We start from the raw sequence: 26,097 nt of genomic DNA, 5'->3' as shown, positions 1-26,097 counted from the left end.
GATCTTCTCGCATCGCACCCGCAGCTATCAATGATACAAATATCTCAGCAAGAGCCTCGCAATCACTTTCTAGTTCCCTACAAAGTTCTAGGGCACACCTCATCAGGTCCCAGTGATTTATCCACCTTGATGTGTTTCAAGACATCCAGCACCTCCTTCTCTGTAATATGGACATTTTTCAAGGTGTCACTACTTATTTCCCCAAGTTCTCTAGCTTCCATATCCTTCTCCACAACTATATTCTAAAACCTACAATCAACACAAGATAAATCTGAATTAACAGGAAAATTGCAGTCAGTTATAAACTGCACCTTCACTGAAAGATAAGCAAGTGCTTAATTAAAAGTTCTCTTTGTGCTCCTAAAAGTGGGGCTTCTAATGAAACAATTTGAAGTGTTTTAAGTGTAATAATACATTTCTAAAGCTATCTATGTAAAAACTGAAGCTGGGTTGGTTCACACATTTCTTTCTCAGAAAAAACAAAGTAGAGATTGAAATAATCACTGCATATACTGTGTATTCCAGCTGAAGTAACTTGCAAATTAAATACATCATTCCACAGAAAAGAATACCATACAAATGAGTATTTAAGAATCTTTTTCATCAGAAAACAAGTTTCAAACATTAAGTTGAAATGGTGTGCATTCCTAAATGCTGAAATTCATAAATAAAAACCTTTAAAATAACATTTAAAATGTAGAAATCTAACTGAAGCGTAAATATTGAAAATGCATGTTAAAATTACACGCATTTGAATTTTAATTGAGCCAGCTCCATCAAGTGGCAGAAACCTGTCATTGCAGATAAAATTACTTGCATCAATAGCTGCCACTAGGTGGAGCATAAGACATTAATGCAAATACAGAACAAGCAACAAGAAGGCAGGACATAAGTGGACACCAAACATTTTAAAGATAACAGAGATCAGAAATGGGAGTCTGCTGTGTGGTAGTGATGAATAGGGATGGGGAGCAGGGGCAAGAACCAGAGGAGGATAGGGAAAACGTCATGGCTGAGTATGAGAGCAAAAGCATTAGTAAAAATGTTCCAAGAGCAGACAGGACCCAGTACAGAAGTCTACGGTAAATAATGTTAGACTGAAATTCACAACGTTAAACAAATATATTGTTACTATTTTATTAATAGCTCTGAAGTGAAATACCATAACTGAGTCAATGTTTGAAGGGGGAGTCACTGCACAACCACAACCACAACTCCACAATCTTACAAATTGAGTTGACAGTCTACTCAGCATAAATGCAATTAATGTCAATCACAAGTTTTTTCAAACTCAAAAGTTCTTGCTACAAAAAATGTTTATTCCTGTCTGGCACAAGAGTACAAAGAGCACAGTGGAAAAACAATAAACCATGGCTTATAAAGGAAGTTTGAGATAGTACTAAATAAAAAAAACACAAATTGACAAGAGAAAAACAATACACTTGAGGATTGAGAACAGTTTAGAAGTCAGCAAAGGAGGACCAAAGGATCAATTAAGAAGGGGAAAATAAAGTCTGAAAGTAAGCTTGTAGGGAACGTCAGAACTGACTGTGAATGCTTTATAGATACGGGAACAGAAAAAAGATTGGTGAAGACTAATGCAGGTCCCTTACAGTCAGAAACAGAGGAATTCATAATGGTGAACAAAGAAATAGCTGATGAACAAAGTTCATACTTCATTTGTTTTCACAAAGGAGGTCACAAATAACACAGAGGAGAACACAGGGTTTAGTGAGAGGGAAGAAATGAAACAAAACTGTGTTAGTATATAAATGGTGTTTGGCATTTGATGGGATTGAAGGTCAATAAATCCCCAAAGTTTAATAATCTACATCTCAGAGTACTTGAAGAAGTAGCTCTCGAAATAGTAGATACAGTGGTTGTTATATTCCAAAAATTCTTTAGACCCTGGAACTTTCCTACAGATTGGATTGGCTAATGTAAACTCACTATTTAAAAAGGGAACTAACAAGAAAACAGGGAATTATAAATCAGTGAGTCTGACATCAGCAATGGGAAAGATGGTAAAGTCCATTACCAAGGATTTTATAGAAAAGCACTTGGAAAATAGTGGTAGAAAAAACAGCAGTAGAATCAGATTAATTCCGTCAGCATAGATTTACAAACTGAAAATCATGCTTAATAAATCTACCAGAATTCTTCAGGAGTTGAAGAATTCTTCAGTAGCTGAAGAAACTACTGCAGTTGATCAGGGAAGGGGGGGGAAACCAGTGGATGCGGTTTCTTTAGAATGTCATAAGGCTTTCGATAAAATCCCACATAAGACATTAATGTGTAAAATTAAAGCACATGGGATGAGAAATAGTACTTTGAAATGGATAAAAAATTGGCTAAAATGTAGGAATAAATGGAGCTTTTTTTTGAATGGCAGGCAGTCACTGCAGTGATCGGTGCTAGGGCCCTAGCTATTCAAAACGTATGTTAAATGATTTAGACGAGGGATCAAAACATAATATCTCAAAATCTGCAAATGACACAAAGCTGGGTGGAAGGTTAAGCTGTGAGGAGGTTGCAGAGATGTTGCAGTATGATTTGGACAGGCTGAGGTTGTGGGAAAATACATGGCAGATGTTGATTGATGTAAGGTTACCCACTTTGGCAAAAATGGGAAGGCAGATTATTATTTGAATGGCTGTAAATTGAGAGAGGGGAATGTTTATTAAGACCTGGTGGTCTTGTGCAAGTAGTGGCAGTCACCCCAGAAGTATCGGTTTCCAATCACAGTTCCAGCATTAGTTTCCTTACAAACTGCAAGAGTAATTTTCCTTTCTCAGTTGCCCTCTTTGGTTCTGTTTTTAGTTAGCATTTGTCGTAAAAAGGCATATTTTGAAACCATGAATCCAATCAGAATGATTTTTATCACTTGTACACAACAATTCCAATGCCTATCTTGGCCAATCTGCCAGCTTGCACCTACCATAAACTTCAGCTCAATTCAAATTGTACTGCCACTAGCCATTACTAATCACTCCTTGAACAAGCCCTGGGGTAGTTTACAGTATCTGCTTAACAATTCTGTCTAATTTCACCCAAATGTGAGAATTCAACACTCTACAAGGTATGGGGTGAGACTTATAATACAAAAAAAGTAAAATAATTACATAAAAATAGTTTGCTCCTTAACCTTTGGGGACATGATGACCTTGTGGCATTTCTGCTAGACGATTTAATCCAGAAACTGATAATGTTCAATGGACCTGGGTTTGAATGCCACCAAGGCAGATTCAGTAAATTCAGTAAAAGTCTGGAATTAAAACTCTAATGACAACCTTGTTGATTGTAAGAAAAAAACCATCTGGTCTTAGAAAAGGAAACATGCTGGTGTGGTCTACATGTGACTCCATACCCACAGCAATGTGGTTGACTCTTAAGTGCCCTCTGGATTGGGCAATAAACTAGCCAACAAAGCCACATCCCATGAATAAATAAAAAAATAACCTGTATTGCAAAAAGATAATATAAAATGGTCATTTACCTGCTTTAAAACCCAGTTCAAACACTTCTCAAAATAGTCTCCGATCCAGCTTTCAAGATTGCTCCGGCATTCATCAACCTGGTTTCGCAGCCACGATTTCACCAAAGAACTTACATCCGTATCTTCATCACTAAAAAATAGAAAGGATCAGAAATACTTCAGCTTTAACTTGTTTCAAAAAATTTATTTTACAAGAACAAATTCTTTTATTTTACCACAATGTTAACATTTGTTATTTTTGACATCTAGAAAATAATGCTATTAATCTTAAGAACTTCAAACAATCAACTGCGACGAACTGGAGTTCATAAACTGACAGTTTATTCCTCCATTTGTTTTGCCAAGCAAATGAAAATAGAATTGAAGTTTGACACTGTCATGGTTTATGGTAAAGCTGGTGACACGCTTCATTTTACCTGAAAAACTCATTCAAAATCTTGTTATGGAAACGTTGTTTATTAAGTGGTTTCACTACTGCCAGGAAGGCTTCAACTCTGCTTCAAGTTGAATTCTATAGTTTTACATTTCACAGAATTACAGAATTTATAAAAGTTCCCTCTAAACCCTTCCTATTTATGTACCCATCCAGATGCCTTTTGAATGTTGTTATTGCACCTGCCTTACCACGTCCTCTGGCAATTCGTTCCATACCCACACCACTCCGTGTGTGAAAAGGTTGCCCCTTAGGTCCCTTTTAAATCTTTCCCCTTTCACCTTAAACCTATGCCCTCTAGTTTTGGACACCCCCACCTCAGGAATAAGACTTAACTATTCTCCCTATCCATGCCCCTCATGATTTTCCGAATCAGAAGTGTTTAGAGGGATATGGTCCAAATGCTACCAAATAGGACAAGATCAGATTGGGATGTCTGGTCAGTGCAGATAAGTTGAACCAAAGAGTCTGTTTCCATGCTGTATGACTCTATGACTTGACAAAAGGATTCAATGGGAGTGACAGGTGGAATTTAATTTGGATAATGAAGTATTGCAATTTGATAAAACTAGCAAGGGCAGAACTTACACAATTAATGGTAGGACCCTGTGTAGTGTAGAACAGCAAGACCTAAGGATTCAGGTACATAATTCTTTGAAGTTTGCATCACAGGCAAGACAGGATGGTTAAGAAGGCATTTAGCACGTGTGCCTTCATTGCTCAGACCTTTGAGTCGGAGTTGGGATGTCATGTTGAGGTTGTACAGGACACTGGTGAGGCATCTTCTAGAGTACTGTGTGCAGTCCTGGTTGCCTTGCTATAGGATAGATATTATTAAATTGGAGAGGGTTCAAAAAAGATACTACCAGGATGTTGTCAAGAATGGAGGGTTTGAATTAGAAAATTAGGCTAGGACTTTTTTCACTGGAGAGTAGAAAGTTGAGAGGTGGCCTTAAAGAGGTTTATAAAATCATGAGGGGCATAGTTAAGGTGAATAGTAACTGTCTTTTCCCTAAGGTGGGGGAGTTCAAAAAGAGGGGGCATATTTTTAAGATGAGACGAGAAAGGTTTAAAAAAAGACAGGAGGGGAAACCTTTTTACACAGAGAGTGGTTTGTGTGTGGAATGAACTGCCAAGAACAACAGATGCATGGGAACGCCACCTGTGAGTTCTCCTCCAAGCCACACACCATCCTAACTTAGAACAATATTTCTATATTCCCATTATTTTCACAGCATGAAATACCAAAACACCTTTCTAATCAGCATTATGGATGTACCTGCACCAAATGAACTGCAATCGTTCAAGATGGCAGTTCATTGTCGCCTTCTCAGAGTAATTAGGAATGGGTAAGAAATGCTGGCCTAATCAATGACATTCATTTACATGAAGAACAAAATAAGTATGTAATTATGATTTTAAGGTGGTGGTAAGCAACTTTCAAGTGTCTAAATCAGAAGGAAGAGAATCAAAGTTGACATTCTAATTGCATGGTGAAAGTTGCAGCTATATTTATTCATGTTACAATCCTTGCGGGAAGTACTTTTATCGGTTAGAATGGCAGAGTTAAGTTGGCTTGGAAATAAAATAGCACTCAGGAGAAACTTCAAAAACCGTGCACAGCGGGTCAGAAGCAGATAAGCAAATGTTCCTAGCTAAATCAGTATCAGGAATCGCAGTGGTTAAAGATTCTCCAAATACTGGCCGCTGAAGCTCGATAATAGCACTAACCTCCAAGTTATAAAAATGCACGTTAACACCCAACTCCAGAGACTTGAGTAATAGAGCCTGTATTGCATCAAGGCAATATTACAATATCAGCAATGCCATCTTTCAGATGAAATATTAAACATAAATCCCATCTACCTTCTCAAGTGGCTGAGAAAGATTCTACATCACTATTGGAAAAAGAACTTGCGAGTTCTCTGCAGTATCATAACCAAAACTATTTCACAACAATCATCATCAAAACAGATTATCTAGTCACTATCTTATTGTTATTTGTGATATTAACACAGCATTTACGCAATTAAATCAGTGACTTTAATGGACAATATACTAAAGAAATGTTGCTAGTACTTTTACCTGGACACTGGTGATAGCAGCAGGTCAGATAACAGAAGAAACTGAAACATAAGCTTACTTACCTCAGGAAGATCATGCCCATTCTGGATATTGTAGCAGGCGATGCACAACTGAGATCATGAGTTTCAAACACAAAGTTAACATTTGGTCCAAACTGAATTCTTTCTCCACTTGGCATGGTAAGCAGCCGATTATCATCTAGTACTGAATTTAAGGACTCAATCCACTCAGGATCAATGTCCCCATCACAAATAATCCAAGAGTGAACATCTAAACAGAAGTATAGAATACAATAATGGGTTACATTTTTAAGAGTTTGTGATGTGGAATTAGCAAGAGAAAATTAGGATTTCCAGAGCTGCAGACAGGGATAAAGTATAAATAAGAGATGAATAGAGAAAGGAATGATCATAGCAAAAGCACAACAAAGATATTAAAAGGATTATAAGGATTAGAAAATAAATCATATCACTGGACAAGAAGAAGAAAGCTCTACAATCACCTAGGAGAAGAATGCTCACACTAAGAAAGCAAAGGTGAAATATACCCAAGACAACAGAATAATCTCAGAACCAGATTTTTCAAATAATCACAGAAACTAACCCCGTTAAGTCTGATACCTGGTGGGAAGATCATGCACATCATGGAGATAAAGACTTTGAGGAGATATAGAGTAAGGGATTAATAGCAGAAGGAGAAATAATGATGATATCAGAGTCAAATGAAGAAGTAGAGAGCTGGAAGTAAGTAGCAGCCCTAATATAATACAAAGTGAACGTGTTGTTATAGATCAAACTGTAAAAATAAAGAATTCTTGGAGACAGTTCCATGGACTCTGGTAGCATTACTTTGGGAGACTAAGTGGAGTTACTCAGAAAAAACACTCAAGATTGCCTAGGCCCTATACTCTGGAATTCCTCATTACATCTCCCTGATTTCTTTAAGTTACATCATACAATCGCTACAGTGCGGAAACAGGCCATTCGGCCCATCGAGTCCACACCCAACCTACCACCCTACTCTGTCCTTGTAACCCTGCATTTCCCATGACTAATCCATTTAACCTACACAACCTACACATTCAGGATAGCCAATCCATCTAACCTGCACATCTTTGGACTGAGGGAAGAAAGTGGAGCATCCAGTGGAAACCCATGCAGTCATGGGAAAAATGTGCAAACTCCACATAGACAGTCACCCAAGGGTGGAATTGAACCCAGGTCCCTGGCACTTTGAGGCAGCAGTGCTAACTTACTTCTTAAATCTCAGTCCTTCACTCAATTTTGATCATTTGCCTTAATATTGTTTTTGTGGATCAATGTCAATTATTTACCTTGTTAATTAAGTTAAAGAAACTGTATAAATGCAAGATGTTTTTATTATTTATATACACTTTCATTATCCTCTTCTGAAAGCAAGGTATGAATTCATGGCAGTAACTGGAAGTAGAATGCCACCCAGCTACTCAATTGAGCATGTTTCACTGTAGGGTTTAATGTTACTTTCACCTGGGATCTGTACTTCCAGAAGAAGCTATCAGGAGCAAGTATCTTTTTTTTTATTTTTACATGGGGTGTGGGTACTGCTGACAAGGCCAGCATTTATTGTATGACACTAATTGCCCTTGAGATGGTGTTGGTAGCTACTTTCATGAACTACTGCGCTCCTTGAAATGTGCATACAACCACAGAGTTGCTCATCCACAATTCCCCAGTCTGTAGATACCAAGCCCATTGTACCGACACTATTAAAGTACAGCTAGGATTGGCTTTGTACAGATCATGGATTAAACCTGAGACCTTCCCAGTTTAGACATATTACAACCTCAGTCAAAATGAAATTTATGAGGTATGTGGTTTTAGGGAGAGCTACTCATTTACAAGTGGAAATTTTGAAACAACATAAGATAGTTTTTGAGTACATATAAAAACAACTTTGGAGGTAAAATTGGGTTCTACGTAACAAAAGGCTATTGATCAAAATAACAATAACATATTTATATAGCACATTTAACGCAATGCAACAACCCAGTGAATAAATTACTTAAAGAGTTGCAATAAAGGCATTTATTTTGGTCATAATAGAAATCATAGAAATCTGATTCTTACAAACTGAACTCAGGACGGATTGCTCCCACTCATCTTAAACCTCCATAAAATGTAACAGCATGCCGTAATCAATTACCAGCAACCACATTAAAACTTAACCTAAATATTTAAAACAAATTCAAAAGCATTTGTATTGTCATTTTCACTTATGCTGCAGGGGGTCACTTTTGATTTTATGTTAAAATATTCTTTTCACTCTCAGTCAACTAATAGTTTTATATCAGTTGTATCATAACTTCTTACCCTGTGGCTCTCGAACAACCTGGCGAGCGCTGTTAGTTAACACACCATCAGACCATTCTCGAGTATCTATGTCAATGTGACCTAGGAGATGCTGGCGTGGCATGGCTTTTGGATTCATTGTGTACTGCTTTACTACCTTGTTTATTTTACCAAGAGCTGTCCGTAACATTCGCCATAGTATTGATTTCCCTGCTCCACTTGGTCCCACAATAACTACTCCCATTCTTTGGCGTAGTTGTTCAAAAAGTTCCAAAGCTTTCTTTATCTGGAAAAATTGCAGCAGTTATATAAGTTTTACCAGAGAAAGCACATTCTTCTTTAATGATCAAGTAGATGAAATTGTTCACAACTTTTTAACCATGGAGAAAAACAGAACATTTAATTTTCTTGAAAAATCTCTCATTCTATCAAATATGTAACAAAAGATTTCCCAGAGATTGCTGCTGCTGAATTTAACAGAAAAAGTGACCCATCTTTTAAGTTTCAGTTTACCATTATTCAAGCAACGTGGGCTTTGAATAAGGATTCATTCAATTAGAGACTGAAAATTGTTAAAATCGTGAGGTTTGTAAGATTATAAATATTTGGGATTGTAGCTTTAAATTTAAGGAAAATTGCTTGATCATGTGACCTGTTCTGCCATTGTCCCTGTATGTGGTAGAGGTTGCAAACTTTAAACAAATTAAAGGAGGGATTTTGGTGAGTTTCTGTACCGCATTTTGTAGATGGTATGCACTCAGAATCATAGAATCCCTTCAGTATGGAAACAGGCCATTTGACTCAACAAGTCCACACTGACCTTCTAAAGAGTAACCCACCCAGACCCATTCCCCTACCCTATTACTCCAATTTCCCCTGACTAATGCACCTTATTTACACATCCTTGAACACTATGGGCAATTTAGCACGGCCAATTCACCTAACCTGCACATCTCTGGACCGTGGGAGGAAACCGGAGCACCCGGAGGAAACCCATGCCAACACAAGGAGAATATGCAAACTCAACACAGAAGTCACCTGAGGCTGGAATTAAACCCAGGACCCTGGCGCTGTGAGGAAGCAGTACTAACCACTAAGACACCACGGTACCCTGTGCATTGGTGGTGGAGCAAATGACTGAGGAATCGGTGGGCTGTTTTGTCCTGGATGGTGTTGAATCTCTTGAGTGTTGTTGGAGATGTACTCATTCAGACAAATAGAGAATATTTTATTACAATCCTGATTTCCTTCCCTCTTAAGACAACAATCCCATTCCAAGTAATAATATAGTAAATCTTCTCTGAACTGCATCTAATATGTTTACATCCTTCCCTTAGCAAAATGACCCACACTGTACACAGTACTACATAGGTGATCCCATCAATGCTCTGTATAACTGAAAAATAACCTCCAATTTTTATTTTTAATTCCTAGCATCTGATCATCACTGTCACCAGTTTTTACGTGGCTGGTCTAATTTCTGGTCCATAGGAATCCCCAGGATGTTGACAGTGCTGAAATTTTTTAATGGTAATAATAGAGAGGTGATTGTATTCTCTTCTGTTAGAGATTGCTTACACTGGCACCTGCATAAATCACATATTACTTACCACTTTTTAGCCCAAACCTGGACATAGACTATATCATGCTACATATGGACATGGACTGCTTCTGTACCTGAGGAGTTGCAAATCGTCCTGAACATGATATAATGATCAGCAACCATCCCTACTTCTGGCCATCAGATGGACAGAAGATTATTGATGAAGTATCTGAAGATGATTGGACTTGGGACAGTCTTGCAATGGTGTTCTTGAACTGAGATGATTGACCTGCAACAACCATATCCTCGTTGTAATGGTTCTGATTCCAATTAGTGGAGAGTTTCCCCAACACTCCAGTTCTTATTAGCTTCAGCAAAATTGGAGTCAAACTGCAATCCTACAGCCATCAAAGGACTTTGGGATATTAAATCCAGCGTGGCCAGGGAAAAGAGGCTTTGCTTGCTGGCAGAGGTTTTAAGAAACTCTCTGAAACCTAAGGAGAGCATTCAAGGGTTTCATTTGATCCAAAAGATGTGCAGGTGAGATGGATTGACCATGCTACATTGCCCATAATGTCCAGAGAGATGCAGGCTAGGTGGATTAGCCACAAAAAATGCAGGGCTACAGGGATAGAGTAGGAAGTGAGTCTGGGTGGAATGCTCTTCGGAGGGTGGGTGTGGACTTGATGGACTGAAAAGCCAACTTCCACGCTATTGGGATTCTATGATTCTATGGTTAGTGAAATAAGGATACAAGAATTCAGCAGAAGCTCGGAACATTTGTGAACTGTTTCTGATAAGGACTATAATTCCATGCGTTGTGCAATGAGTGATAGCAAGAAAAGTAGAATATTCCTTTATGTAGTTAAATACATGAATTGCCAACAAAAGAAAATAATCGTCAGTTAATGGTATATTTTTGTCAAATGTTGTAGTAAAAGTTTTAAAATGTGAAATAAATGTGAATTATCTTTTTCTTTCAGCATATAACTGGAAGTTTAAATTTAAGTTATAGGTCAGTCTCAATAATTTTTCCAGTTATGATATTGAATTTATTTCATTGAAAATTAAAATAGATCAACTATCATGGGCTGAGAAACAATCACTGTTTTTCAGCTTAATAAATCATGGTTGGAGTAACATTAAATTAAGCAGATAACTTTTAGGATTTCAAAAAAGTATAATAAACATGTAACTCAAAGTCATGCAAAAAGATAATTGGGAATAAGCATTAAAAATATTTCCATGAATATAATGCATTAATAATACAATATAAGGAATCTCATTAAGTAGTGATTTGAATAAGAATATTCATAATTTAAAACCAGTTTGCTATTTTTACCTTATGTATCCCATAACATTGTACATAAATTTATTTCCACTGTCACAATTATAGCAAAATAACATGGGTCAGTAATATTCAAATAACCCAAGTAACTGTTTCAGTATTTTTAGCTGACTTCATATTTACCTGATTCGGTATAATTTCCAGGTTTGCTTCTTCAAATGCTTCATGGAGAGCTGCAGCCAAGTCCACATATTCAAAATCTTTGAAGTTAACGCCAGGGAAAATATCTCTCACCAATGCATCAAACCTTGTACAGTCAGCAAATGTCAGTTTTGACATTGTGTTAAGACGCAGAGCCTGCACAACAATGTGACTTTCATCAACTGTAAAACAAAGAAATGGAAAATTACATTGTACCTAATCCAAATATGCATTTTTACAAAGGAGATGCTTTGTAAAATTCCAGAATTAAGTATATGAGCTGTTTAAGTATTAACATTAGTTGCATTTAAGATAGGCATTAATAAGAGAACTTCGTATTTAAAAGTTTAAAGTGCATGTATAGCTAGTGAAATGGATTTTCAATTATCATTGCTTATAAACTAAAAAGTAATTTTCAGAAAGGCTTGAAGGTACTAAAACACTGAAAGCTAGCACTGGAAAGGCAAATGACACGTTAGTCTTTACTGCAAAGGAAATGGAGTATTGGAGTAAGAAAGGTTTGCTACATTTCTATAACTTTGCACACAGTTTTGGTCTTGATATCTACGGAAGGATATACTTGTCATTGAGATGGTACAGAGAAAGTTCACTGAAGTGACCACATTTTGAAAGTGTTGTTAAATTTTAACAGGCTGAATAAATCGCATACAAATCTACGGATCAGTGAATCATAGAATGGCAACAGCATAGAAGACCATTTGTACATGTTACAATTGTTTTGGTTCTCTGCACAAGCAATCCCCAATTTCTGACCCCTTCACTGGAACTTTGCACCTTTTATTTCAAATACTTATCCAAGCCATATTTGAATTTTTCACCATCAACTCTCAGGAAGTACGTTAACATAGAACTTCCTCAGATCATCATGTTTTGCCATTCACCTTCTTTCTGTATTCTCTGGTTCTCAACAGAATCCTCTGTCAATTGGAACAGTTTGTCTCTAACTACTCCCTCCTGACCCCCAGGATTTTCAACACTTTTATAGATCTGCTCTCAACTCTCCTCTGCTAAGAGGACAGAGCTCCTCAGCTCCTGACCCCCCCCCCCCCGCCTTAGTCCAAACATGGACAAAAGAGCTGAATTTAAGATACACGGTAAGAAGGACTGCTATTGACATCAAGGCTGCAGGTGGTCAATTACTGTTTCAAGGAGTCAACGATCCAGCAATGTCTCCTGAATACATCTCATAAACTCATCCCACTCTTGGGCATTTCCATTATCCTGATCCCAGTTTCATCAGAGTAAGTTTTTTTTGAAAAACCATTAATATTGCTCTATAGCTTCTGTGTCTCTCAATAAGATCCCAGAAAATTTCCTCCCTTATAATCTTTCCACTACTGGCACCCTTTGGCACATATACAGACATGTAATAGTGCCCTTCTGTTGTTTCTTAACTCCAACCAAACAGATTCTGTCATCAACCCAACGACGGCTTCCTTTCTCACTGAATCAATACTTATACTTCTCCTTCTCCTTTTTCTGGCTTGCCTTTCTTAAACACATTGTATCAAGGAATATGTACTAACCAGTGCTGTCCTTTATAAAATAGATGCCTGTAATTGCCACAATAGTGTATCCCCATTTAACTGTTTGTGCCTATCCTCTCTGGGGACTACTGATATTTAGCAACTGAGAGACAGTGATTGAAATGTACAAGGTTCCAAAGAATCAGGATAAAGAAATCGCGACACTATACCATGATTTCCTGTTTATGGTTTACAATTCCAGCATTTCTAAATTATTCTATTTATTGAATAACTTGATCTGAACAGATAATTACGTTTCTCCAAATACAACTATTAGTAGATGAATATCTTGCTGTCAATTAACAAACCTTCATGCACTTATACAGATACTAATATAAGTTTTGTTGAAATCCATTGGAATGCTTACTTTTTGTTTTGCTTTTCTTTCGTTGTTGGAGCAAATTTCCACACCCCTTGAGGACTGTCTTCAGTGCTCTCAAACCCCAGTCATAGTGCTGCTGTGGTGTCAGAAGCTCTCTGAAATTTCACCATACACAAAATTTAAATAAACTTTTTATTTACTGCAACAGACAATTTACTATAGCATTATATTTTGTTGCTTGTTTGCCATTTTTTGAAAGGTCTAATTCCAAAGACCAATCTTGTAAAAATGATCAAATGTGCTGTATCTTTATAGTACAAAACATTGGGAACTTAGAGGACTAAAGGATTAAAAAGGAACTCATGTTACTCTATCCTGCAAACATCTCCTAAGTCCCCAAATTTCAGATAGTGGTAGAATACTCCATGAGACATTGACAGGCTATGAATTGATGGCTTAACAAAAAAGATAAGCCTTCGTAATTAAGTAATAATGTAAATGACAATAGGTTACAAAATTAAAAAAAATTAAGAAAAAAATAAAGATTAAAAAGGAATGAAGACAGATAAAATAGAGTGAAAATAAAAATAAAAGATCTTAACAGGCATCCAGAGCTTCACAATTAATCAAATTGCCACTGCTGCATTAGCCAATTGGTGCATAGTAAGGTTGTGGGTCAGCAAAATAAAACACTTAAGCAATTCATCTACTTTTCCGGACAGTATTGATTAAGGAAAGATTGATGGCGAGGCTGCAAAGAAATTCCTGCTTTTTAACTGGAGTCACGGAGGAGCAAATGATGGTAGACCGATTTTCTGCTTATTTTCTTATCAAGAAGGTTGTACTTTCGAGTAATTTATCACTTCAACAGTATTAATACCATGTTAAACTCTGTTCTAAAATCCTGAAGTGAAGCTTGAATTGAACACTTCTGCCAAAGAAGCCAGTGCAAAATACTACAGAAATGAACATTCTGAAATAAGCAGAAAATGTTGCAATAATCAACAGATTAAGCAATGCCTGTGCACAAAGGTACGGCTCATGTTTCAGTCTCTCTGTGAGACTTCTGAGTTATTCTTTTCCTTTCCCTCCTTTGTCCCAAATTCACCAATTCTCTCCTTCCCTTCTCATCATTTTGTTTTCATTTCTGTCTCTCTGCTCTCTCATTCTTTCCTTCTTTCATGCAAGTTCCTTCTAGTCTCAGTGACCTTTTTCCCTACTTCTCTCACTTTTTCGCTCATCTTCTCCACCATTTCTGTTCTACTTACCTCTTTGCTTTACCCCTTTACCCTTTCACTTGAGAAGTGAAGAGTATGATAGAGGCAGAAAGATGACTGGACAGAGAGAGAGTGATAAAAATAGGTGGAGTTAATAAGAAATAGAGAACATTGTAGATTTGTTTAGCCACTTTCTCCTTCTACTTCTAATTTCTTTGGGTAGAATTTCATATGTCCCATGTCAGGTTTGGTGGCAGCACATGCTGGTAATCAAGTAAGGGGTGGCGAGGGTAGTGATGTGTGTGTGAAGAGAACAGGCAGGGACTCACCCTTCTCACCTCTATCTTGATTATGTTTAGGGCATTAAAGCCTTTAACTTTCTAATCAACCTGTTCAAAGATGCTATTACCCTCAAAGAACAAAGAACAAAGAAAATTAGAGCACAGGAACAGGCCCTTCAGCGATCTAAGCATGCGCCCATGCAGATCCTCTATCTAAACCTGCCACTTATTTTCTAAAGGTCTGCATCCCTTTACTCCCTGCCCATTCATGTATCTGTCTAGATACATCTTAAATTATGCTATCACTCCCGCTTCTACCACCCCCACTGGCAACATGTTCCAGGCCCCCACCACCCTCTGTGTAAAGATCTTTCCACGCATATCTCCCCTAAACCTTTACCCTTTCACTTTGAACATGTTACCCCTAGAAATTGAGCTCGTCACTCTGGGAAAAAGCTTCTTGCTATCCACCTGTCTATACATCTCATGATTTCATAGACCTCAATCAGGTCCCCCTTCAACCTCCTCCTTTCCAAGGAAAATAATCCTAATCTATTCAACATATCTTCATAGTTCATAGTTAAAAATCACACAACACCAGGTTATAGTCCAACAGGTTTAATTGGAAGCACACTAGCTTTCGGACCAACGCTCCTTCGTCAGGTGAAAATCACACAACTTCCAATTAAACCTGTTGGACTATAACCTGGTGTTGTGTGATTTTTAACTTTGTACACCCTAGTCCAACACCGGCATCTCCAAATCATTCATAGTTCATGCCCTCCATACCAGGCAACATCCTGGTGAACCTGCTCTGCACCAGCTCCAAAGCATCCACATCCTTTTGGTAATGTGGCAACCAGAACTATACACAGTATTCCAAATACAGCCGAACCAAAGTCCTATACAACTGTAACATGACCGGCCAACTGTTGCACTCAATACTCCGTCCAATGAAGGAAAGCATGCTGTATGCCTTCTTGATCTCTTTACAGACCTGCATTGCCACCTTCAGGGAACAATGGACCTGAACACTCAGATCTCACTGTACATCAATTTTCACCAGGACTTTTCCATTTACTGTATAGTTTGCTCTTGAATTGGATTTTCCAAAATGCGTCACCTCACATTTGCCTGGATTGAACTCCATCTGCTATTTCTCTGCCCATCTCTCCAATCTATCTATACTCTGCTGTATTCTCTGACAGTCCCCTTCACTATCTGCTATTCCACCAATCTTAGTGTCATCTACAAACTTGCTAATCAGGCAATGAAACCTTTCTCTAAATCATTTGTATATATCACAAACAACAGTGGTCCCAGCACAGATCCCTGTGGAACACCACTGGTCACAGGTTTCCATTTTGAGAAACTCCCTTCCACTACTACTCTGTCTCCTGTTGCCCAGCCAGTTCTCTATCCATCTAGGTGGAATACCCTGGACCCCACGCAACTTCACCTTCTCCATCAGCCTACAATGGGGAACCTTATCAAACACCTTACTGAAGTCCATGTATATGAAATCTACGGCCCTTCCCACATCAATCAACTTCGTCACCTCCTCAAAGAATTCTGTTAGGTTTGTATGACATGACCTTCCCCGAACAAAACCATGCTGCCCATTACCGATAAGCCCATTTTCTTCCAAATGGGAATAAATCTTATCCCTCAGTATCTTCTCCAGCAGCTTCCCTACCACTGACGTCAGACTCACCGGTGTATAATTACCTGCAGTATCCCTGCTACCCTTCTTTAACATGGGGACAATGTTAGCAATTCCCCAGTCCTCTGAGACCTCAGCTGTGTTCAAAGATGCCGCGAAGATAATTGTTCAAACCCTCGCTTCCCTCAGTAATCTGGGGTAGATCCCATCTGGACCTGGGGGCTTGTCTACCTTAATGCCTTTTAGAACACCCAAATCTTCCTCCCTCCTTATGCCAACTTTACCTAGAGTACTCAAAGATCTATCCCTAACCTCAATATCCATCCTGACCCTCTCCTCGGTGAATACCTCCTCCGGAGCACGTTGGCACTTGAACGCAGCTCTTCTGTTTCAGAGGCTGAGGCATTGCCATTGCACTACAAGACCCTTCTCATTAAGACCTTCCCATGTTACTTCTAATTGGGGCCCTTCAGTGGTCAACAAACGCTAACACTGCCAGCAGCACCCACATCCCACAAATGGAAATACTCATTTGGCCAATTTAGACATGCAGCTTTTTGTCTCAGTCATTTATAAATAAAGTGAATAGTTGAGGTCACAAAGCAATTTGAGCACCTCGCCATTATCTGCGTGCACTGTCTCATGCTCTCACAGATATTTAATTAATTATGGATTCTTAAAATTTCCCAAATTACAATGTCAGATAGCTGATTCATAATTCTCTTGTTTCCATCTCCACTTTATTAAACAATGGAATTATGTGCAAGGTTCCAATCAAAAGGCACAGCTTCTGAATCAAGAGAACGTTCTCAGTGTATCCCTTTCCTTACCTCCTCATAGACGTCAAAGGTCACAGACCTCTTGTTCCCATTAAATAAACCACAATTCAGCTCTTCCCCCGCTCCTTTCCCAAAAAGGAACTAGTCCCAAACACAATGGTACTGTGTGAAAATATGTTTTCTCACCTCGCATTTAATTCTTTTGCAAAACACATCAAAACTGTGCCTGCTGGTTCTTTAGCCATTTACAAATAGCAACAGTTTCTCCCATTCAACTCCGAAAGACTGTCATGACTTTCAAGTTCTATCTGCTTTCAAAGACATAATGACCAACTTGATATCCACCCTCAGCCCCTTTGCCCTCAATAATCCCAGACTCTTTCAAATATCCCTTTTCTTTCCAAGATCTTTAGATACGTTGTAACGTCCCAGAACAATGCCCCAACACTTGATTATCCATTTCAGAGACTCTTAAAATGACGCCCAGCTACAAGGGTTGACCGCTGCATTATAGCCACATTATTCGGTACATGCCTGGCATCTTTCACTAAGTCAGTACTGCACAGACCAAAGTTATTGCCTTTAGCCCATCATTACCTCCTTTAGCCACTGTCTTAGCTGAACCAGACTGTTTGCATTCCTAGCAATTTGCTTAGTTACAATAACTTTCAATCCTCTATACTCAACATGCACAGAATATATTTGCAATTTCATAACATCCCTCCCACTCCATCCCTACTTCAGTTCATCTTAATTCACAACTTTGTCATCTTCTACCCTCCATAACCTTGAGCTCATTCAAAATTATGTATCCACATATCCTAGAAGACCAAATCTATTCATTCACTGCACCTGTTTTCATCTGATCTGTGTTTGCTCTAGGTCTCCCAGTGTCCTGATTCTAAGTTATCATGTTTCAGTTTACATTTCTCCATGGCTTCAATTCCATTTAACTCCATAACCATTTCTAGATCGATGAACTACTTAATGCTTCCCCAAATATTTTTCTCACTCTGGCTTCTTCTTTCCTTCACCTAACCATTGGCAACTGTGTTTTCAGCTAACTGTGTCATATGTTGTGGAGTTCCTTCCCTACATAGATCTCATCCTTTAAGAACCCCCTTCAAATCAATCTGACTGGTCAAGCGTTTGTACACTCATCCCAATATTTAATTTGTGGTCGGCCTGTTATGCTTACATTTCTGGCGTGCCTTACAACATTCTCAACATTGCAGGCATTACAAATAATGCAAGTTATTAGGAGTATAGCTTTATAATTAACAAACAACACAATTTCTAACACAGTAAATAAAATGCTGAGGTGAATACTAGGTCTGTTTGAAGTTACCTTATGAACAGATATTTAATCTGTCGTACAACTATCTTCAGTAAATTACATATATAATGCAAAACTAGTGAAGTAAGAAAAGTTTCTCAGATCATACATTGAATTAATCTGTTTTGTTACTCTGCTGTTATGTCAATGGCAGTACAAATGGATGGAGTTCATTTGACATTTGATGCAAATATTTAGAATTACAACATGTTTCACTTGCAAAGAAGACAACATTATTTTAATACATACTTGGACAGAGTAAAAAGGGCCACTAATTTCCTGCCCAAAATGTTGCCATCTTTAAATCCTTCTGCATAGAGAATCACTTCAGCAATAAGTTCATTATCTGGTCGAGACATGGCAACAGGTCGAAAGAGTTGTTTCAGGTTATCAGGGAGCTTCTGTCGTCCTCCATATCCTTTTCCAGCAGGATTCATGGTGATAAATATTCCAGAGTTTGGATCAAGATCAACCTAAAATTTCAAGCAAGGTCATGTATAAAATCATGCATGCAAACAAATGAAATATTTGTTTAAGAAAAATTATATTTTACGTTATAATGTACTACAACTCCTATTGAGTTACAAACTTTGGGACAAATACAATCTGCATGTGAACAATAGATGTACTTTTTCTTTGCTGACAAAATTTATTTAGAAATGCAAAGGGTTGCACAGTTGATGGGAGATAAAAGATATTCAATGCACTGTCTAATTTAGCAATTTAGCTGTTGTGGAATAAGCAAGTTAATAACCTGCCCTCAAGGTTGACAATTGTACACAATACTGGCTATCTGACTGGCTATCTATTTCTAAATTTAATTTGTTTTTGTGTGTAATATAGTTTCATACATGCAGTAAAATCTTCAATGCCCTAGCCATTGACTATTATGAATAAAATGGTTTTACTTTCATACAGAACGCAGAATGGCTGTACCTCATCTGAGTTATGCCAAAGGCAAATGAACAGATACCTGAAATTGCAAGAGCATAAAAAATTCTAAAAAGTAACCTCCAGAAACAAAAATGTCAGTTTATCAGCCATTTGATCAGAACTGTAAAGCTACAGGGATCTCCTCTAGAAGTGGATGGTAGCAGGTAGAAGTGAGTACTTTGGTCTTGTTGGATTAATAATGTCACACAGTGATTGCAGTCAAGATGCTGTGCATGAGTGAGCATAGTGCAATTATTGATGAGTGTGGCATACTATAACAGCAGATTTCCTGGCAGGAGTAACTGGAAACAGTAGAAATGGTTCTGTCTATATAGCAATATGCATTACCTCACTCTGCAGCCTTTTCTATTAGTGCTCCAATGGTAGCAGCACAAGGGATTATTAGGAAAAATGAAAGCACACGAAAGTGGAGGTAATCTGATGACATGAGTAGGTAAAAAATGAAGGCCTAGCAATTCAGAGTTCTGCATTCAGTTTCGAGTCTTGAAACTCGGGAATGATATATTGAAAGGAGGTACGGAGCACATTTACCAAACTAATTTCAAGACTTAAATTATGACAGTGGTTTCCAAAACTTAGTTTGTATGACTTAAGATGATATTTTGGTGTAAAAGGACATCAGTGCTGGGACATCAACTTCTTACAATTTATACTAATGACATGGATGAAGGAAGGAAATGTATATGGTTGCCAAATTTGCTAGTGAAAAAGAATGGACAAAAAAAAACATTGCGAAGAAGACATAAGAAATAAGGATATACATAGGTTAAGCAAGTGGAGAAAGATCTAGCAAGAGGAGTATAATCTGGGAAAATACAAAAACTGCCCATTGTGACCAGAAGAATAAAGAAAAAAATATTACCTAAATGGTTAGAAATTGCACAAAGGTGTCCTAGAGCATGATTTACAGAAGCTTAGTGTTCAGATACAGCAACTAATGAGGAAAGCTAATAGAATGTTATTATTTATTGTGAGGTGAATGAAGACAAAAGGAGGTTCATTATGTTTCAGTTAGACCAGGGAATTTGTGAGGCCATATCTGTAGTATTGTGTACTGTATTAGTCTCATTAGTTAAAGGAAGATGTAAAAGTACTGCAAGCAATTCAGAGTAGATTTATTAAACTAATACCTGGAAATGAGTGGAATGCTTTAGAAAGAAAGGATAGACAGGTTACGCTTGTATCAACTGGATACTTGGAAGAGTAATGGTGGCTTGATTAAAATACAAAAAAATTCTGAATTGTCTTGACAGAGTTAATAGCAAAAGGATGTTTCCCCTTAGAGACTAGAACTAAGGATCACTGTTTCTAAATAAGATGCCACCCACTTAGGGAAAGAGATCAGGAGATGTTTGTTTCCTGATTGAAGGTTGAGTGTCTTTGGAACTCTCTTCTTCAAAAGGCAGTGGAAGGACAGTGTTTGCATACTTTTAAGGCCAGTGTAGACGGATTGTCAATAAACAAGAGTATCAAACGCTATTGGGATAGTGGAGAATGTGAAGGAGTCAGATGAATTATGATCTTGTTTAATGAGAAAGCAAGCTTGAAGGACTTAGTGGCCCTAATTTGTATGTTTGTATCAACCTATCTTCTTTTTATACTTTTGACAGAAGTAGGTGAGGAGCAGATGGGGAGACAGCATAGAGATCCAATGAAAGAAACAAAAAAAAACTATCTTCCAAAACCTTTCAATTCCAAAGAACAGACAAATTTGAGCCATAAATTCTGTTTCTCTGTCCACAGATGGTATGATAAATGTGAAGTACTCATTTAACATGCTATAAATGTCCTCAAGCTCTTTGCACAATTTGCCCTATTGGTCTCTAATGGGCTCTTTTTATTCCCTAGTTATCGTCTTCCCCTCAATATACTTACTGAATATCTTGGGATCCTCCGTCATTTTACACACTGTTTTTTCTCCTAATTGCTTTCATAATTTCCCACACTACACATTCAATGTTCCATTATGGTCACAATTCTATTTGTCAAGCCACACCCTTATTTCATCGATTTTGTCTATAATACTCCTTGGATTAAAGTAAAAGCTATCTAGCCTCACCTGACTTCCATGAAACTCAACACAGCTAAACTCCCTCTGGCTAGGTTCCTTATCCATAATATGCTTTGTCCCTATTGTACTGACACTGTGACCTCTCCCCCTGCCAAATTAATTTAAGCTCCTGCCAATAGCATGAAAAACGCATCTGCAAAACATTGGCCCATTAATAAATTTTTGACAGTATCATGCCTATATTAGCTGTTCTATGAATTTAAAAATTTATTTAAAACAGTGTACCTGTTTTCCTAGCAGCTCACAAAAACGCCTGTGATCTTTCAAAGCATCCTGGATAGCTTGAATTTGCATAGAAACAGCAGATAGCACAGCTTCCTCTAAACGATTAAACTCATCAAAGCAACCCCATGCGCCACATTTCACCAAACCAATAAAAATACGGCCCATGGACTTCACATCTATGCCCTTTAGGAACAGAAAATAAAACAATCAAATTTAATTTTTTTAGAAATTCACATTATTAAAGCATTCAATTTTAGCCATTAAAAACAAATTTAATAGAAAAATAAATGAGATGCACCGTTATGTTAGATAGTTGAGCTTCATTGCTGTACATTCTGGGAGTGGAGTTATGCTAACACCTACCAAAGACTACTTCTGAAACTTTAACACAATAGCCTCTTTGACATCTGAACTCTGAAGCAGCTGGAAGCCAGATTATCATGAAGTAAAAGGGTGTAGGTATATTCAACATCAATCAAAGCTTATTTTCCATGGATATCTGCTGATGTATCTTACTAGTTATTCTCCTAACCAGTATGCGATCCAAATAAAAACCCATCGCTACATTTCTGCCCAAAAATTTGCACCAGGTAGTGCTGATATCAGGAATATTTTTGAGTATAATGCTTAGCAACACCACAAAGAGAATCGGTTGGAGTGAAGTATGAAAATTTCCATCAGACTGTTTTCCCAAAGCACAAGCGGTGGTTGTTAGCCATAAAAATCACAAAGACCCTCAAAGTATTTTCCAGAAGGGCACTTATGCTTTTGAAGAAGTCCAGGAAACATATTTATTTGACCTACTGAAAACATGCGATAGTGATCCCTACCATATTCTAACTAATTTGGTCAGTGCATTGAGTGCATTGGGATGTCATGTTACGGCTGTACATCATTGATTAGGCCACTTTTGGAGTACTGTGTTCAATTCTAATCGCCCTGTTATATGAAAGATGCTGTGAAACTTGAAAGGGTTCAGGAAAGATTTATAAGGATGTTGCCAGGGTTGAAGGGTTTGAGCTATCGGAGAGGCTAAATAGGCTGGTGCTATTTTCCCTGGAACATTGGAGGCTGACCTTATACAAGTTTATAAAATCATGAGGGCATGCATAGGGTGAATAGCCACGGTCTTTTTCCCAGGGTAGGGGAGTCCAAAACTAGAGGGTATAGGTTTAAGGTGAGAGGGGAAATATTTAAAGGGGGCCTAAGTGGCAACTTTTTCATGCAGAGTGTGATGCGTATCTGGAATGAGGGGCCAGAGGAGATGGTGGTGGCTGATACAACTACAAGATTTGAAAGGTGCATGGATGGGTATCTGAATTGTAAGGGTTTAGAGTGATATGGGTCAAATGTTGGTAAATGGGACTAGATTAATTTAAGATATCTGGTCAATTGGATGAGTTGGACCAAAGGGTCTGTTTCCGAGCTATACATCTCTATGATTTTATGACTCTAATAGTGCAAGAAAAACAGGCCTGCAAGAAACAGCTTCTCTAAAATTAATCAAAGTCTTGACAGTGGAAAGAAACTTTTTCATATTTTCAGTTTCCTACAGGAGTTGCTATCCAGAGTGAAGGCAGCCACACCACGAGGTCTCAACATATTTGTTCCATCAGGTATTTTTATCAGCAGAAGGAAGGGGAACTGCTTGACTGCCCATCAATCAAAAGCGGACACCCAATTTAGTTAACTCTTAGGTTCAAGACTTAAGGCCATTTTCCAAGTTGCTAGTGTTTCACCCACAGCATGACAGCTTCCCATATTTAGGGAGGTTGCCAGGTACTTAAAAGTGGCTTCTTGTGGGTGCAGATATACAGTAAGGGAGCCAACAGTTGCAAAGTTTGGCCCAGGCCCATACATCACTGCTGAAGAAGTTACCTCTCCAACTGTAGAGGCCAGCTTTGCAGAGGAGCAAATCAGTTACCTCCCTCATATTGCGCCTACAGCAGTGTTCAATTCTCTCAGTAGCACTGCCGAGTTTGGAATGTTGTTGGAACTCTAATCAGGTTAGTTTCATACGCTGTTCAGCCAATGATTTTAAAAACAAATATGGGTCCCAGAATGCCCAAATAATTGTCCATTGTCAAGAAGATTGCTGCTGCAGACCCCTGGCCACCCATATACTGTCCTGGTACTTCAAATTATTTACCTGCTGTCCATACTGCACTTGTCTCTAATGCATTATAAAAAATGAACAAAAATTGTAAAGAGGTTCTAAATAATTACCTCATCGCAGTTAAAAACAAGGACCTGTCGGCCAAACAGGCCACCTAAAGCTTTCACAGACTCTGTCTTGCCAGTGCCAGCTGGTCCATATGGGTTTCCTCCTAGCCCCATTTTCATGGCCTGAGTAAGAGTCAGGTAGCACTTGTCTGTAAGAGAAGTGTGAACCAGCTTTGGAGCATTACCCTGTTACAGAATTAATAAAGCCATATTGTTAATAGACTCATTATAAAAAGTTTCATCACACAGTTTATTTATACAGGATTTGTCTTTTTCCATGGGATAATGTGTTTTTGCACATCATTGGATTGCCACTTGAAACTTTCCCCAATTCGATACTGCTCCATATTTATGCTTAAACTTTCCAAGCCCATCTTTTTCAAAAAAATGTGGAGGGCACCTTGGAACTCCATCAGTGGAGAAATGTTGGGGGCATGTTAGACACATCCCAATTTTACAGCAGTAGCTGTTGAATGCGATGTTTAAATGTCCAGTCTTTCCAAATTTGTGAATGGGTGATTGAATGGGTAGATGGATGAGGTATATGGTAGTTACAGTATTATGGACAAGAGCAAATCCCCTCAAAATACACATAAGATAGCCTAGACTCTAACATTTTGTTATTTTAAAGGGAAATGTAAGGTGCTGTGTTCCAGATGCATTGCGATTGGTCAACTGACTGGATTTAAAGCAAAGCACACTTTATTCATCCACTATAGTCAAAATACAACAAAAGAAAGAAGGAATTGAAATAACTTAACTCTACTGGAAAACTTAACAGAATAATACATACAGTAACTATGACTAATTAACTGTTCCAATACAGTGACATCCCACAAACACACCCTTGCTAAAAGGCAAATTCAGAAAACAGATTGTCTCACATACAATACCAGTAGCAGGCAGAGTACCTGCAGCTTTTAGCTGTAACCGAGAGAGGGAAAAAATAGCTTCTATCTTTTCAATGCACCAACAGCAACTGCTGAAAGCTAAAACTAAAAATCCTAGCCCTAACTCAACTCTAGGCTTTAAACAATTGAATTTTTATTAATTAAATTTAAGTTCCACCAGCTGTCAAAGGGCTGTTGTGATACAGTGGTAGCGTCTCTATGTTTGGATCACACGGCTTCAGATCAAGTCCTACCTGCTGTGGATGTAGGTTGATTAGAAATTATCTATACTTTATCCCCAGAGCATTAATCTAGGCTAAAGATTCACAATACAGTCATATTGACATTATGATAGTATCTGCTGATGGGATGGGACTGCGCACATCAGCGAGTATAACATAACCTACCCTTTCATCTCAAATATACTAAGCAGAAATTAAGTTTTTCATTCTACAGGGATTCGAAAAGGTCCACTAAAATAGAACACAGAGGAATATTATTGGAGACTGAGATGTTGCTGAATGAAGATTTTTGAAAGAATTAAATACAACTTACTAAGTATGTAGCACTAACTCCAGTTCAATGAAGACAGAGGGCTGAGCTATAAATCTTCTCAAAACTCACTAGGTGCTGTTGAATTTGAGTACTTAGAGAATTTGACACTAAAGAGTATTTTAAAAGGAAATTTGTATCTTACCCAGTCTGGCTTATAGCAATGTGGTTGCCTCTTAACTACTAGCCAGTTCAAGGACTGTTAGGGATGTGCAGCAAATGCTGGGATTACTACATTCTAAGAAAGATTAAAGAACTTACTACTTAGAAGTTGCAAGCCTAAATGGGGTAAAGGAATGAAGTGATCACAGGTAACAACACGCCAACCATTAAAAATTGCAACAGAAAGTGCTGGAGAAACCCAGCAGTGCTAGCAGCATCTGTGCAGAGAGAAACAGAGTTAACATTTCAAGTCCAATATAACTCATCTCTAGCAATCCAAAGAGTCATATTAGATTCAAAGTATTAACAAAGTTTTAACTCTGTTTTTCTCCCTTCACATGCTGCCAGACCTGCTGAGTTGCCCCAGCATTTTGTTTTTATCTTATTTCAGATCTCCAGCATCTGCAGTACTTTGCTTTTATTAAAAATTACACACAGGTTAGCAAGGTCATAAAACAGGAAAATCAAGCAGCAAGGTTTATAGTTCAAGAGATAGAAC

At 38.0% G+C, this 26,097-nt stretch overlaps 1 protein-coding gene across 3 annotated transcripts in view; it reads right to left on the bottom strand.

Moving 5' to 3' along the window:
- The window catches only part of dync2h1 (dynein cytoplasmic 2 heavy chain 1), a 565,214-nt gene that overhangs the window by 420,354 nt on the left and 118,763 nt on the right, over positions 1-26,097 (bottom strand). For all 3 annotated transcript variants that reach the window (XM_043691805.2, XM_043691808.2, XM_043691806.2), the window contains exons 34-41: positions 23,998-24,180; positions 21,772-21,954; positions 18,771-18,994; positions 13,291-13,400; positions 11,359-11,558; positions 8,366-8,630; positions 6,077-6,284; positions 3,497-3,626 (exon numbers count right to left, since the gene is read on the bottom strand). In XM_043691805.2, the coding sequence (XP_043547740.2) occupies positions 3,497-3,626; positions 6,077-6,284; positions 8,366-8,630; positions 11,359-11,558; positions 13,291-13,400; positions 18,771-18,994; positions 21,772-21,954; positions 23,998-24,180 (1,503 nt within the window). The remainder of the gene's footprint in view (positions 1-3,496; positions 3,627-6,076; positions 6,285-8,365; positions 8,631-11,358; positions 11,559-13,290; positions 13,401-18,770; positions 18,995-21,771; positions 21,955-23,997; positions 24,181-26,097) is intronic.

Source organism: Chiloscyllium plagiosum, unplaced genomic scaffold (genome assembly GCF_037043375.1).
Source record: "Chiloscyllium plagiosum isolate Xiang-an unplaced genomic scaffold, Cpla_swu_hap1 HiC_scaffold_6, whole genome shotgun sequence".
Lineage (NCBI taxonomy): Eukaryota > Metazoa > Chordata > Chondrichthyes > Orectolobiformes > Hemiscylliidae > Chiloscyllium > Chiloscyllium plagiosum.
The sequence above is the reverse complement of the archived record's forward strand: the minus strand, read 5'-3'. Positions and strand labels throughout refer to the sequence as shown.